This window comes from Scatophagus argus, chromosome 16, assembly GCF_020382885.2.
Source record: "Scatophagus argus isolate fScaArg1 chromosome 16, fScaArg1.pri, whole genome shotgun sequence".
Taxonomy (NCBI): domain Eukaryota; kingdom Metazoa; phylum Chordata; class Actinopteri; family Scatophagidae; genus Scatophagus; species Scatophagus argus.
This window is the reverse complement of record NC_058508.1, coordinates 1,112-17,009: the sequence shown is the minus strand read 5'-3', so window position 1 is coordinate 17,009 and position 15,898 is coordinate 1,112. Positions and strand designations below refer to the sequence as shown.

The 15,898-nt window shown below is 42.6% G+C and overlaps 1 protein-coding gene across 1 annotated transcript; it reads right to left on the bottom strand.

Annotated features, from left to right (window-relative positions):
* Positions 1-7,036: 7,036 nt before the first annotated feature.
* Positions 7,037-15,557, bottom strand: LOC124072827. The gene is made up of 5 exons (XM_046414534.1): positions 15,412-15,557; positions 13,643-14,764; positions 11,333-11,434; positions 7,315-7,365; positions 7,037-7,227 (listed from the first exon to the last, which is right to left on the bottom strand). The coding sequence occupies exons 2-5, from the start codon at positions 14,748-14,750 to the stop codon at positions 7,037-7,039; spliced, it is 1,452 nt and encodes a 483-aa protein (XP_046270490.1). The 5' UTR covers positions 14,751-14,764; positions 15,412-15,557.
* Between the last annotated feature and the right edge of the window lie 341 nt (positions 15,558-15,898).

Here is a 15,898-nt window from a genome sequence, read left to right as displayed (position 1 = left end):
CAAGCAAGTACAAAAGCGAACAGATTTTATTAAACCCTCCTCACCCTCTGATGAAGTAAGACAGGCTGTAGCTAATAACACTAAGACTTGGATGTCCAAGAATCTCTCCGTTTTACAAGAGCACTATCAGAAAATAATTTTAACAGTCAGTAAAACCCCTTTTAATGACATTGCTTTTAAGATTGCAGTGAATTGGGCTACAAAGCGCTACAAAACTAAACTGAGCCCACAAACTATACAGGTAGCACAGGGTCTGTTCCCAACCTCTACTCTCTCACCACTTACCGGTAATGTTCCAGCTGCGTCAGCTACACAACCACCGGTGGAAGACATGTGCTCCGGGAGGCTGAATCTAGGTGATGTACAAGAATTTCCACTCCTCCCTAATCCAAAAAGACAGATGACTCATCAGAAATCACTCTATTTGGGACCAAAGCCAGTTTTAGTGGACCATATTATAAACAGCCATGATATGGGACAAACAGCTCTCCCCCCTCCCCAAGAACAATCTACACCTAAGGTGGCAAAACATATGCCTGGATCTCTTCCTGCACAGACAATCAAAAAACCTGCCCTACTGCCACCATCCCCAATTGTGTATATAAGGAAACTTACAGGGACAGAGATCGCTCAGTCAAGACCTCAGATTCGGCCTCACTCCTCGGACAGAGCTCCTGACTCCTTTTCTTCCCCCACACCTGCTCCTCTTCCTTCTCCTCCCCCTCCACATCGTTCGGCTTCCCCTCCCTTGTGTCAGGAAAAAGCTGGGGAGGGGAAAGCATCCTCGATTGAAACATCTACCACCTTGAATCAATCAAGTTCTGGGGGGAAAATTACCAGGCCTCGAACAACAGGGAAACCTTGGAAGGTAGACGGCAACAGGAGAAGAAGAGTATATGTTAAGACCTGCTCGAAACAGAAACCAGACAGCCAGTCTAGAAACCATCCACCTTTTGCAAAAACACCTATTTTATCTAACGTAGCTGTCCTAGAAGAAGACATATCTATTACACCATTAATCGCCAATTTACCTGCTCCCCCCACAGGAACCCCAGTAACAACGGGACCACACCTGGACCCCCAGCCGGAGAGAGTGGTGACTCCACCTACTCAAACAGAGGAGGGGAGAAAACAAATGATGAGATGTGGGTCTGATAAGCAAAATAATGCTGACGACCCGAACGGAAATACACTCTCTGATCCCCCCCCCACTCTAGAAAGAGCACTCACCTCCGGCGAGCGGGGTCCACAGAGTCACTTGGTATTGATACATAGTAACCTAGAGGGCGATAGAGATGGGGGACAGGTGAATGAAGATCTGAAACAAAAGACCTTACCGGTACAGCATAAAGCCAGACCTGGAGTTAAGTTAACGGATTGGAGTCTTCAGGGTACAAGACCGATTTGGTTCATTGGTGACTCGAATTTGAACCGTATCCCAGCTTTTAACATTAACCAAATACAGATAGATAGTTATCCAGGAGCATCAGCCTACCATCTTTGGAAACTCCTGGAGAAGACTGTCCCTCATCCTTATGTCAAGTCAAGTCAACTTTATTTGTATAGCCCATTTTTACAAGCAGTTTGTCTCAAAGGGCTTAACATAACATCAGCAACATCTTCTGCCCTTCGACCCTCACATCGACTAAGGAAAAACTCCCAGAAAAACCTTTAACAGGAAAAAATGGAAGAAACCTCAGGGTGAGCAACAGAGGAGGGATCCCTCACCCAGGACGGGCAGACGTGCAATGGATGTTGTACAGGCAGGAAAGCAGTTAACAACATGAGAAATGACATTACTAAAAAGATAAGTAAAACAAAATCTCAACTGTTTAGTTTCACTTTTTGCTACCACCTCAATATGATTTTAACATTTCACAAGTTATAAGAAAATTATAGTAATGAAAATTATAATGAACTGCTGTAACATTCATGTATTCTTTTTTTTTTTTATGTGATGTTGAGAATCACTATCCTATCAGTTCGATTTTGGCCCGTAGGGAGAACCACCCCGCCGATAGTCGGTACACAGAGGAATGACAGGCAGATGTCAACAATACACATTGGGTTGGTCATAGAGCCGGCTACAGTTCAACTTGAAGATCTGGATGGAGAGATACCTGCAGAAAGATACAGAGAGAGAGAGAGAGAAAGGGAGGGAGAGACACAAGACTACGAGGAGAACTGGACACACAGTTAGTGACATAAAATAATGAACTGCATGTTAATCTGACGAGGGGAGAGGATAGAAGAGGAGATGGAGGAGGGGAAACTGCTTGGTAGATCATGTTTGTGTCCCCCGGCAGCATAGGCCTATAGCAGCTTAGCTGTGATAGAGATTTAAAGATTAACAGTTAGTCAGACCTATTCTACCTGTGGCTATATATCATGAGGTGAGTGAAACTATGCCTACCAGCCCTACACACTTTATTTGGTGCTAACTATATGCTTTACTAAACAGAAAGGTTTTAAGTTTAGTCTTAAAAGTGGAGGTGGTGTCTGCCTGTCGAACCCAGATTGGCAGCTGGTTCCACAGCAGGGGTGCCTGATAGCTAAAGGCTCGTCCTCCCGTTCTACTTTTATGAATTTTGGGAACTGTAAGTAAACCTGCGCTCTGTGATCTGAGTGATCTATTGGGAATATATGGGACTATTAGATCCTGCAGGTATGATGGGGCTAGTCCATTTAGGGCCTTATATGTAAGTAGGAGAATTTTAAAGTCTATTCTGAATTTTACCGGAAGCCAGTTAAGAGAAGCTAAGATGGGGGAGATATGATCCCTTTTACTGATTTCTGTTAAAACTCTAGCTGCTGCATTTTGGATCAGCTGCAGGTTATTAATAGAGTAATTTGGACATCCTGACAATAGTGAGTTGCAGTAGTCCAGCCTAGAAGTAACGAAAGCATGGACAAGTTTTTCAGCATCACTCTGAGAGAGGACACTCCTAATCTTAGCGATATTACGGAGGTGAAAGAAGGCGGTCTTAGAGGTCTGTTTAATGTGATGAATAAATGACTCGTCCTGATCAAAGATAACGCCGAGGTTCTTCGCAGTCGTACTGGAGGCCAAAGTAATGCCGTCCAGAGAGAGAATATTATCAGCTATTCTATTTCTAAGGTGTTTGGGGCCTAGAACAATGATCTCAGTTTTGTCTGAGTTTAATAATAAAAAATTGGAGGTCATCCAGTCCTTTATGTCCTTAAGACATGCCTGGAGTCTGGCTAACGGCTCTGTTTCTTCAGGCTTTAAGGATAAGTACAGCTGAGTGTCATCAGCATAACAATGAAAGTTTATGCCATGTTTCTGAATAATATTTCCTAGAGGGAGCATGTATAAGGTGAACAGGATCGGCCCAAGCACTGAACCTTGTGGAACACCGAGGCTAACCCTTATGTATGAAGAGGAAACATTATTAACTTGAGCAAAGTGAAATCTATCTGTTAAATATGATTTGAACCAGCGTAGCGCAGTCCCTGTGATCCTAGTCTCATGTTCTAAAGCAGCACTGAGATCTAGCAAAACAAGTATGGAGACAAGCCCGCGGTCTGATGCCATGAGGAGGTCATTTGTGACTTTAACCAGTGCTGTTTCTGTGCTGTGATGGGCTCTGAAACCAGACTGAAACATCTCAAAGAGACTGTTCCTGTGTAGGTGATCAATCAACTGATTTGCAACCACTCTTTCGAGTATTTTAGATAAGAACGGGAGGTTGGATATCGGCCTATAGTTTGCTAAGATGTCTGGGTCAAGTGAAGGTTTTTTAAGTAAAGGTCTAATGACAGCGGTTTTAAACGCCTGTGGTACATAACCTGTTGTTAAGGATAAGTTGATCTGATCTAAGAGGGAAACGCCAATCAAGGGAAAGACGTCCTTGAGGAGCTTAGATGGGATGGGGTCTAAGAGACATGTAGTTGGGTTAGATTTGTTAATTCTGGAGGTCAGCTCGGGCAGGTTTATGGGCAGGAACCTGTCCAGAGACGGAGTAGGATTAAAAGAGATTACTAGAGATGGCACTATATCGGCTATTCTGGGAAGATCTTTATTGATTTTTTCTCTAATGTTATTGATTTTATTGGTGAAGAAACTCATGAAGTCTTCACTGCTAAGAGCTGCAGGAATACAAGGCTCAACAGAGCTGTGACTCTTGGTCAGCCTGGCTACAGTGTTAAAGAGAAAACGTGGGTTGTTCTTGTTTTTCTCTATTAATGTTGAATAATAGGCAGTTCTGGCTTCACGAAGGGCCTTTCTGTATGCCAATAGACTATCTTTCCAGGCTCTCTGGGATTCAGCTGATTTGGAGGAGTACCACTTCCTCTCCATCCATCTTGATGTTTGTTTAAGTGTTCGTAAATTTGAATTATACCAAGGAGCTAGCCTCCTATGATTTCTAACCTTCTTTCACAGTGGGGCAACCATATCTAAAACTGTGTGCAACGTGGCTGCAGTGTTATTAACAAAAGAATCAATTGCTGCAGGAGTAACATTTAAATCTGTACGGTCTGTTGTACTGGTACATGGTGCTGAGGGGAGCTGTGATGGGATTGCATCCCTAAATCTGTCTACACTATCTTCAGAGAGGCATCTGGTGTAGTAGACCTTTTTGTTGTGTGCTGTAAAGTCTTCTAGAGTTAGTTCAAAAACTACAAGTGAATGGTCTGAAAGGAGAGGGTTTTGAGGGACAGCTAACAGGTTCTTAGTTTCTAGGCTGTAGGTGAGAACCAGATCGAGTGTGTGATTGTGGCAGTGTGTTGGTTCATTCACTATCTGAAGGAAACCTATTGAATCTAAGAGTGAACTAAAGGCTGTCTTAAGACTGTCAGAGTCAACATCCATATGAATGTTAAAGTCACCTACTATAATGACTTTATCTGTACTGAGCACTAAACTAGATAAGAAGTCAGAAAACTCAGACAGGAACTCTGAGTAAGCAGCAGCAGGTGGGCAATACACAACAACTAATAAAACTGGCTTTTCTGACTTCCAGTTTTGGTGAGACAGGCTGAGAGTGAGACTCTCAAATGAGCTATAGATAGATTTAGGTTTGGGGTTAATCTGAAGACTGGAGTGGTAGATTGCTGCCACCCCTCCGCCTCGGCCTGTGGCTCGAGGAACATGATAGTTAATATAACCAGACGGAGTTGATTCATTTAAACTAACATATTCTTCATCTCGTAACCAAGTCTCAGTGAGGCAGAATATATCAGACTGATGATCAATAATTAGATCACTGACTAGGAGGGATTTAGAGTGGAGGGATCGATCGACTGTCCTATTTTTTGGCTCTAAATATTTGCTAGTTTGTATTTTTATGAGGTTATTATGATTAACACTTCTTAAATTTTGTGCTGGTTGGACTATGGGAGGACGAGGCACTGACACTATTTCTATGGGGTTATTAATCTTAGTGTTACTGTGTGCATTTATATTTTTATTTATTCTAATTTTAACGGAGGGCGGCAGTCCTACAGAAGCAGCAGAGAAGTGTGTAAGACAGCGACTCTGCTTCCTGGCCTTGACCCTGGGTTGTCAGGGTGTTGGTTGTCTAATAAACTTGGCCATATTGGTAGAAATAAGAGCTGCACCACCCCAAGTGGGATGAATGCCGTCTCTGCTAATGAGGCCAGGTTTTCCCCAGAAAGTCTCCCAGTTATCTATAAGGGCCACGTTGTTTTCTGGACACCACCGTGACAGCCAGCGACGGAGCGATGACATGCGGCTAAACATATCATCACTGGTCAGATTCGGGAGGGGACCAGAGAATGCTACGGAGTCCAACATGGTTTTTGCCAAATTACACACCGACTCAATATTGACTTTGGTGACCTCCGACTGGCGTAGCCGAGTGTCATTAGCGCCGACGTGAATTATAATCTTACCATATTTACTCTTATCTCTCGCCAGCAGCTTTAAATTGCCCTCTATGTCGCCCGCTCTGGCCCCCGGGATGCATTTGACTATGGTTGCTGGTGTCGGCTTCACATATCGCAAAACAGAATCGCCAATAACCAGGGTCGGTTTCTCAGCGGGTGTGTCGCTGAGTGGGGAAAAACGGTTAGATACATGAAGCGGTTGGTGGTGAACCACGGGCCTTTGTTTTGGACTACGCTTCTTTCGAACCGCCACCCAACCTCCCTGACTTCCCGGCTGCTCGGGGGCTGCCGGGGGGCGGCTGACATCAGCTAAAGTAGCTAAAATAGGCCGGTCCGCACAGGCTAACTGCTGCTGGCTAGCTGTCGGGACTAATGGACTGTGATCTACAGTACGAAGCCGGGCCTCTAACTCACTTAGCCTCGCCTCCAAAGCTGTGAATAAACTACACTTTCTACACATCTCACTCTCACTAAAGGAGGCAGAGGAATAGCTAAACATTTCACACACCTTACAGAAGACGGGAGAGGGAGAGGCAGAGGGAGAGTGAGTGGAAGAAGCCATGTTAGCACTAAGCTAAGCTCAACGACAAACAGGACGGGGATCGGAAAAGGAAAGAATCTAGATGATCGTGCGGTTAATAAACTTTTCCTAAAGTACTTGTGTACTTATTTGTAAGAACCAACCACAGTAAAAGCTAACACAAAATATGTCGACTGAAGTACACCAATACCACCGAACACCAAACGCTAGCAAGTGAATGAGTAGTGCGAGAACAGCAAGTGACGCAATACGCAACATGTTACCCAACGCAGGAGGTCCAAGTGGAGTGAAGGTGGTTGTGCTGTCCATGGGAATTAATAACAGAAATCAGGACCCACAGAAAACTACAAATAAACAAATAAGGATACTATACAAAAGAGCTCAAATCACGTTTCCCAATGCCAGTATTTATTTTCCATGTATTAATTACTCACCCCTTCTTCCACAGGAACAGAATGACAATCTGGCAGCCATTAATCTCTGCATTCTTACCCATCTCCCCTTCCTAAATCCAATTCCAGACAGTCAATTCATTACAGCTTCTGACAACATCCACTGGACAGCAGCGACAGCAGGAAATATATTTAGACATTGGTGTTTAGAATTAAAACTAAATTTTTAAATTTACCACAGCCGATGCAGGCATCCGGCAGAGGGAATGATCTTCTTCTCTCCGCCGGGCCGCCGTCTCCTTCTTTCCCCTCCTCCCCCTCCGCCATTGACGTAGCGCACGGAGCGCATTTGCAACTGCTCGCACTGAATCGCACTGCTCATGCGGACGACAGCAATTCTGCTCCTCTGACCCCAGATTTTACCTGGGGATCAGAATCGAACATTTTAAATTTATCCACGCTGTTTCGACCCACTCACGCTCAGATTGAGGTATTAGAAAAAGGTCTCACGTATATTCCCCTTCCGCCTTCGTTTGATGTAGAGGAACTCCGCAGGGACCTCTACCAATATCACAGAAAAATTAAATTACTCGACCATTTCCAAAATCAGAAATCAAAACAAAAACCTTTTACACTTACTTCTAATTGGGAACCTGCGTGGGAACATCTGGACGACCGTGTTAAAAAATTAATCCGCCGGGACGTGCGCAGTGTAAATTCATACATCCCGTTACGCACTAAATAACAATAACTCGGCCAATCAGATGGAACGGGAAATAATAAGAACTCTTCAAAATAATCCAAATATTGTAATTAAACCGGCTGATAAAGGGTCAAAAATAGTTATAATGGACAAACAACAATATGCATTGGAGGCCAATAGACAGTTAACTAACACAAAATATAAACCAATTACAGCGGGCCTCCAGCAGTCCACACAGGAGAAAATCTGTTCAATTATTCAAAACCTGTACCACAAAAAATTCATCTCGGCTAAGCAAAGGGACTTCCTGTTTGGACCGAACAACCCCCGTGAACGCCGCTTTTACCTTTTACCTAAAATTCGGAAAAATAAAAATCTTAAGGATATGCTGGTTCAGGCAGCTTTTCAGAGGAATGTAACTGCACAAAATAAACAACATTCAAATTGGACATTCATACACAGGAAATTTTTCTTTAACCCATACAGTGGGAGGGGCATTTCAGTAAATAACCATCTCTCTCCCCAAGACAAAAATGCAGTTTACTGCATTCAGTGCCAGCAGTGTAATCTCTTATACATAGGTGAAACAATGAACAGTATCCAGGAGAGGATTAAGCAACACCTCTACAACATCAGGCAGGGCAAGTTGCAAACTCCACTGGTGACTCACTTTCGCCTTCATCCCATCCAGCAACTGACCGTAATGGGTCTTGAAACTTGTGCCACGTGGACGGGAGGTCAGCGGAGATGGAGGGAGGGATGGTGGATTGAGCGGTTGAAAACCAGGACCCCCTTAGGCCTCAATGTTAGGTAGTGGGGGGAGGGGGGGAGTGGACGGACACCATCACTCACACCATCTGAGAAAATAATATCAATAAAAATTAAAAAGTGCTCTTAACGGAAAAGGACTGTGTTGTCTTGATTTATCGTCTGTGCTACCTGCTGAGACTAAAACAATGAAAACTTACACCTTATCTGTGTACAGTTGTTACCATTATGGTTACTGTTCCCTTGCCCTCTGTCTTATAATATAACAACTTGTAATTTCAGTAATATTTTACCTTTTTACAGTTTAATACTGATATGAGCTAAGCACTTTATGGTCCCCACCCAGGTTCTTATTCTTATTTTTATTGCATGGTTTTATTCATTTTATTGTGTGTATAATTTGTTTTTAACATAGCACTTATTTCTTATCCTTATACTCCTCGTGTGTATACTGACATGAATAGCACTTATCTGCTGTGTGATTTGCAGTTTCTAGCACTTAATGTTGTTATGATTTGCCCTCTTATAGCACTTTAGGTGGGAATCAAACTTGGCTCTGATCTTGGTGATATACTCACCACTAGAGTTCACTGTGGGTCATCTTTTTAGGGACAGCACCATCATGAAGCAGTAACCAACCAAAGTAGACACAATGGATGAATGTGGTGATGGCCGGGCCAGGACCCCTGTGCCAGTGCACCAGTAACCACAACTGTGGATAAACAAAAAATTATTACTCTTGCAAACCTAACCGTAGCTCCTTGGTATAATTCAAATTTACGAACACTTAAACAAACATCAAGACGGATGGAGAGGAAGTGGTACTCGTCCAAATCAGCTGAATCCCAGAGAGCCTGGAAAGTCTATTGGCATACAAAAAGGCCCTTCGTGAAGCCAGAACTGCCTATTATTCAACATTAATAGAGAAAAACAAGAACAACCCACGTTTTCTCTTTAACACTGTAGCCAGGCTGACCAAGAGTCACAGCTCTGTTGAGCCTTGTATTCCTGCAGCTCTTAGCAGTGAAGACTTCATGAGTTTCTTCACCAATAAAATCAATAACATTAGAGAAAAAATCAATAAAGATCTTCCCAGAATAGCCGATATAGTGCCATCTCTAGAAATCTCTTTTAATCCTACTCCATCTCTGGACAGGTTCCTGCCCATAGACCGCCCCGAGCTGACCTCCAGCATTAACAAATCTAACCCAACTACATGTCTCTTAGACCCCATCCCAACTAAGCTCCTCAAGGACGTCTTTCCCTTGATTGGCGTTTCCCTCTTAGATCAGATCAACTTATCCTTAACAACAGGTTATGTACCACAGGCGTTTAAAACCACTGTCATTAGACCTTTACTTAAAAAACCTTCACTTGACCCAGACATCTTAGCAAACTATAGGCCGATATCCAACCTCCCGTTCTTATCTAAAATACTCGAAAGAGTGGTTGCAAATCAGTTGATTGATCACCTACACAGGAACAGTCTCTTTGAGATGTTTCAGTCTGGTTTCAGAGCCCATCACAGCACAGAAACAGCACTGGTTAAAGTCACAAATGACCTCCTCATGGCATCAGACCGCGGGATTGTCTCCATACTTGTTTTGCTAGATCTCAGTGCTGCTTTCGACACTGTAGATCACAGCATTTTATTACACAGATTAGAACATGAGACTAGGATCACAGGGACTGCGCTACGCTGGTTCAAATCATATTTAACAGATAGATTTCACTTTGCTCAAGTTAATAATGTTTCCTCTTCATACATAAGGGTTAGCCTCGGTGTTCCACAAGGTTCAGTGCTTGGGCCGATCCTGTTCACCTTATACATGCTCCCTCTAGGAAATATTATTCAGAAACATGGCATAAACTTTCATTGTTATGCTGATTAAAGATTAAAGATTAAAGTGACATATTTTGTCATTGGAGGGAACTCACTCCAACGAAATTTGTGCTCTGCATTTAACCCACCCAAGTGACGTGCACACACACACAGCAAACAGGGCAGTGGGCGACCGCGTGCAGCGCCCGGGGAGCAGTGGGGGTTAGGTACCTTGCTCAAGGGTACCTCAGCCATGGACACCAGGACGGGGAATCAAACCAGCGATCCACCGGTTACGGGTCCGACACCCTAACCGCTGATCCACGACTGCCCCTAATGCTGTCGCTGCCCCTGATGACACTCAGCTGTACTTATCCTTAAAGCCTGAAGAAACAGAGCCGTTAGCCAGACTCCAGGCATGTCTTAAGGACATAAAGGACTGGATGACCTCCAATTTTTTATTATTAAACTCAGACAAAACTGAGATCATTGTTCTAGGCCCCAAACACCTTAGAAATAGAATAGCTGATAATATTCTCTCTCTGGACGGCATTACTTTGGCCTCCAGTACGACTGCGAGGAACCTCGGCGTTATCTTTGATCAGGATGTGTCATTTATTCATCACATTAAACAGACCTCTAAGACCGCCTTCTTTCACCTCCGTAATATCGCTAAGATTAGGAGTGTCCTCTCTCAGAGTGATGCTGAAAAACTTGTCCATGCTTTCGTTACTTCTAGGCTGGACTACTGCAACTCACTATTGTCAGGATGTCCAAATCACTCTATTAATAACCTGCAGCTGATCCAAAATGCTGCAGCTAGAGTTTTAACAGGAATCAGTAAAAGGGATCATATCTCCCCCATCTTAGCTTCTCTTAACTGGCTTCCGGTAAAATTCAGAATAGACTTTAAAATTCTCCTACTTACATATAAGGCCCTAAATGGACTAGCCCCATCATACCTGCAGGATCTAATAGTCCCATATATTCCCAATAGATCACTCAGATCACAGAGTGCAGGTTTACTTACAGTTCCCAGAATTCATAAAAGCAGAACAGGAGGACGAGCCTTTAGCTATCAGGCACCCCTGCTGTGGAACCAGTTGCCAATCTGGGTTCGAGAGGCAGACACCACCTCCACTTTTAAGACTAAACTTAAAACCTTTCTGTTTAGTAAAGCATATAGTTAGCACCAAATAAAGTGTGTAGGGCTGGTAGGCATAGTTTTAACTCACCTGCGTCATGGGAGAACTTGGGTACATGAAACACATCTGGCCAGGAGGACCGTGAGCTTGTAGACTCATTTGAGGACAGTATATCTGTATCCACAGGTTGACCTAATGGTGATGAGAGGTCATTTGCTGAGGAAGGACTTGATTCTTGGAGGTGTTGGAATGGAGAGCTCTCATGTTGCATTGTGGGCATTGACAAATCAATTACTCGTAGAGTCCCTCTGTCCTCCACCTCTGAAACAGAAGTTAAGTTCATGAACTCATTCCCAAACAACGAGTCCATAAACTGAAGTCTGATGTTTCCCTGAAGGTTGCATTGTTTTTTGACTTCAGCCATAAGGTCTTCAAGAGATTCAGGGACTCCATGTGCAAGACTCAGCCTCTGACAGCTGCCATCAGTCAGTAAGATCTTCACAATCACAGGCATGGTCATCTTCAAAGTCCTTTACTCTGTAGAAACACAAAGAATATTAATCAGACATCAATATAATTTAAAATGTCAAATCCAGTATAAAATATGTTAGTATGGTGGGAAAATATATCAGAATAGATAACTAATATTTATTTAATTGAATTTCAGACATTTTAGTACTTCAGGGACCTGTAGACACCCTGCATAGAATTATGAAGCTAGCTTAGAACAACTTAACACCCCATGAACTTAAATATAAGATTTTTTTAATTGCTAATATTTTAACTTAAGTAACAACCCCATGGATTCTAATTTATAGCTTTTTAATGGCTTAAAGTTACAAATTATCATTAACCCTCCTCTCAATTGTTGCAGATCACCCTTTATTTCAATATGTCTTTTCAAAGTCACCATGCGAGCTGATCCAATCTTGTAGTCAACAAGTGTATAGATATCAAGGAGTTCACTGGGTGCCACGAGTGTGAATGATCTTGTGGGTGATGGACTGAGTTCAAAGGCTCTGTAATGCTGTCTGTACCAACCACAGAGCTCAATGACGATGTAAAATACACTGTTGTGTAAAATGCAGATCTGTTCAATTTCACTGAAATCAGGCAGTCCACCTGTTGCTCTGTGGGCCAGTATCATACCCTTCCTGTATGTAATGCCCCTGGTTGTCACACTCTGTGCAAGCTGAACTTCAGGTGCGTCTGGGAACTTCTGATGGTCTGTGCTATTTCCTCTCTGAGCAAATCTACTGATAGAGTGGATACAGCTGAAACCTCGAGGTCTGACTTCAGACATGGAGAACTCAAATGATATGCGATCATCAGTTGATGCTTTGAGGCTAAGGAAAGAGGAATGTTTTTAAAACACCTTGTATGCCTGATGACCTGCTTAAAAAAGCTGTGCTTAGCCTCAAAGCGCATCGTCCACTGTCCAACAACTGGACCAAACAGCCTAATTATTTGGGGGTAGTGTTCCAAATAATGGTGTTTTGGGATGAGCTTGATGTCTGGGAACAATATTTGGTACCGCTGCCTGTGCTCCAGGATTTTGCTTTCTAAAAAAGCTAGTGAATCATCAGTGTGTACGGGGGCAACAACAAGCTCAGTGATTACCTTCACATGATCCCACCAAAAAAGGCAAAAACCTGAGCAAACTCCAGTTTTCATGAGCATTTCCGCCCACTGTTTTTCTGTTGGAGAAACTCTGTGACACAACATGAGGTTTGTTTGTCCTGTCAGCCCATTTGTACGGAAACTTCAAAATGGCAATGTTCAACTCAGCTAATGTGAAGTACTTTTTTGAAATGAGCACTGTCAGACAACGAGCAAGTTCAACTGGGATTATACCCTCAAACACATCATGGGCAAGATCAGGAGGATAACCAAAGATGACATGAAAATGAGACAGATTTTGTGTGAAGACACATTCCCTTTTCACTCCAAAACAACTTGTACCTGTATCTTTGACTTGTCTGACATGGGTCTGATGTAGCTCCTTGGTTCTCAGACTAAAAGCACCAGATGCTACTGAATGTCTTTGAATATCACTGCTACTTCCTGTGCAAAATCTGCAATAGTATTCCCCTGAAAAACTCTGCAAAAATCCTGCAACACTGTGAGCTCCCAGGTTGTCAGCCACTACACTGAATACAGTACCTTTAAGTGACTCACCTAACAGTGGGACATAAACACCAAGCTCCTCAAGAGTTTTTAGATCCTGTAAAAGAGGTTCAAAAATTTTATCATAACCGTAGGTGTTCCTATCATCGGTTTTGCACAATACTGACAAGTAGATGGATGACAATGCAGAATGAGACCCTGGAGGTAAGTTAGCCAATACCCAATAAACAGCACAAAGCTTATGCTTCTTTCGTGAGGTGCCAAGTGGGTTACAGGTTTCAAAGTCATCAACATAAAAATTTAGGATAATCCTTGGCTTTTTTCCAGCAAAGAAACAATTTTCCTTAAATAGAGAGCCGTCCCTTGTGGATCTGTACTGATGTGTCACACCAGAATATGTGCCTTCCTGTCTTTGATGACTGTCAACCACTTTTGTAATGATATCCTCTCTATTTAACAGCTGCTGTAAGGACTTCAATATTGGGACATACTGGTAACTGCGTTTGTTTTTAGCATCAAGAATGTATTCAACTGGTTCTATAACCCCAAAGTTATCCTTGTAATACTGCTTACGCAGATAGGCTGTACTTAGAGATCCTCCTTTTTGTATGGACCTTTGCACTGGATTGCCAGAACAAATTGCATCAACCGTTTCTCTAATTACAAGTTCATCAACAGACAGGTTTCTCTGAAGAAAGATGTCACGCACAGTGTCACAAGATAATGGCAAAGGGGCAGAACAGATTAAATGATGGAGTTCCCCGAGAAATTCATCTACAGCTGAAGTTAGCACATGGACCAAATGTTCTAACTTCAGCAAAGTGGCTGCAAATCTATGCTCAATGACCATCTGCAAGTCTTCAGTATGAGAATGAGTGTTTGAAGGAATGGCAGTATCTGGCTGCTCAACACACTCCTCACTATTTTCTTCCAGTTCATTCACAGATGATATCCTTGTAGTTATAACTATTTCTGGTTTAAAATCAACCAATGTGTGATGGCGGTGTTTTCGGTTTTTGTGTGATTTAAAAGTACAATAAATGTTTGTCTTAAAGTCACAACCTAAAAACATACAAGTGACTGTCTCATTTCGTTTGAGATGTGCATTTATATGAGAAAAATAATCCTTGTCTGATGCTAAATCAGTACAGCTACAAATGTGACAATTGAATATAGCTTCTTTTTTGTGAGGAACACCTGTGGTGTGGATTTTACTTTGGTGGACAATAAGGGCATTCCAAGTCTTAAATGTGCATGGACAGTGCTGGTATGTACATGGATAGCGAGAACTACGTCCAAAATGTGGATGCTTTAACTTGTAGTGATGTAAAAGCTTGGACCTACTTGGTACAGTTTCTGCACACCCCTTACAACTCCACATCCCTGGACCTAGTCCTGCAACATAAATCAAGAGCATCATTAGTCATATCATTCATCCTCAAAATGCAAGTCCGAACAAAAAGGCTCACTGCATTACAAAAATTCTAAACAAGATGGAAAAATGCTATCATGTTCAAATAAATCCATAGGTCCTTAAATACAAGGACTAACACTTGCTTGTTTAGACCAGCAATATTTTGCAGAAAAAAGCATTGATCTTCTTTTATAATCAAATGTGAAAAATGGACCTGGACAAATGACAATTTGCACAAGAAAAAATGAAAAAAATCTTTTCTTTCTTTCTTATCTTTCTTTCAAATCTTTTAACTTTAACTTAATCGCTCTCGTCTCCCCTCCTCCTCGATCCTCCAACTGGAGCATGCAGGGGCGAAGCCGGCTAACGGTTGCTACCCAATGGCTGTGCTGTGGTCAGCAGCGGGCCCGGGAGCCGGGCGGGCACAGCAGAGAAAAACACACCGATGCTAGAGTTCTCCAACGTGTAGGCGAATGCAAACGGGCTATAATGTCTCTGGCGACAAGTATGCTACACGGAGTTAACAGGCTGTTGTAACTGTTATGTTACATTACTGTGTGAAAACAGCGCTCAAGTGGACTATCGCCCACGTAACTATAACTGGAACATAAATTTGAAGAGAACTTACCTTTAGCTACAGATATTAGGTCATGACCTCTTGCTGTAAAGCATGGACAGTTTCCAACGGTCTTTCCCGCTTGAGGGTTCTACTTCCTGTTTTTTTTGCTGGCACGTAACCGGCGTGGAAGCGCCCCCTTCTGTTCCGGGGGGATTAATGACAATTGCTGGCGACATTCAAATCAGCAGAGACTAAACTCGATGAATGAATGAATGAATGAATACGTTTGTTTTTTTAATTTGATCAATATGATTCAACTTGAAAGAAACCAGTTAGTTCCACATGCTGCATAAACAACTTAAGTCTACTACTACTAAACCACGTTCACAAATGGAATTTAAATAAATGTTGCTTTTTACTAAGTCAGTTTTGTAAATTCAAAGACCCAGTATTTCCTTTTTTTCAGTGCAATACGTTCATTTGGCCGTGGGTGGGCCGGAACAGTGTGGATAAATTTAAAATGTTTAATTCTGAACCTCAGGTGAGATATGGGCTC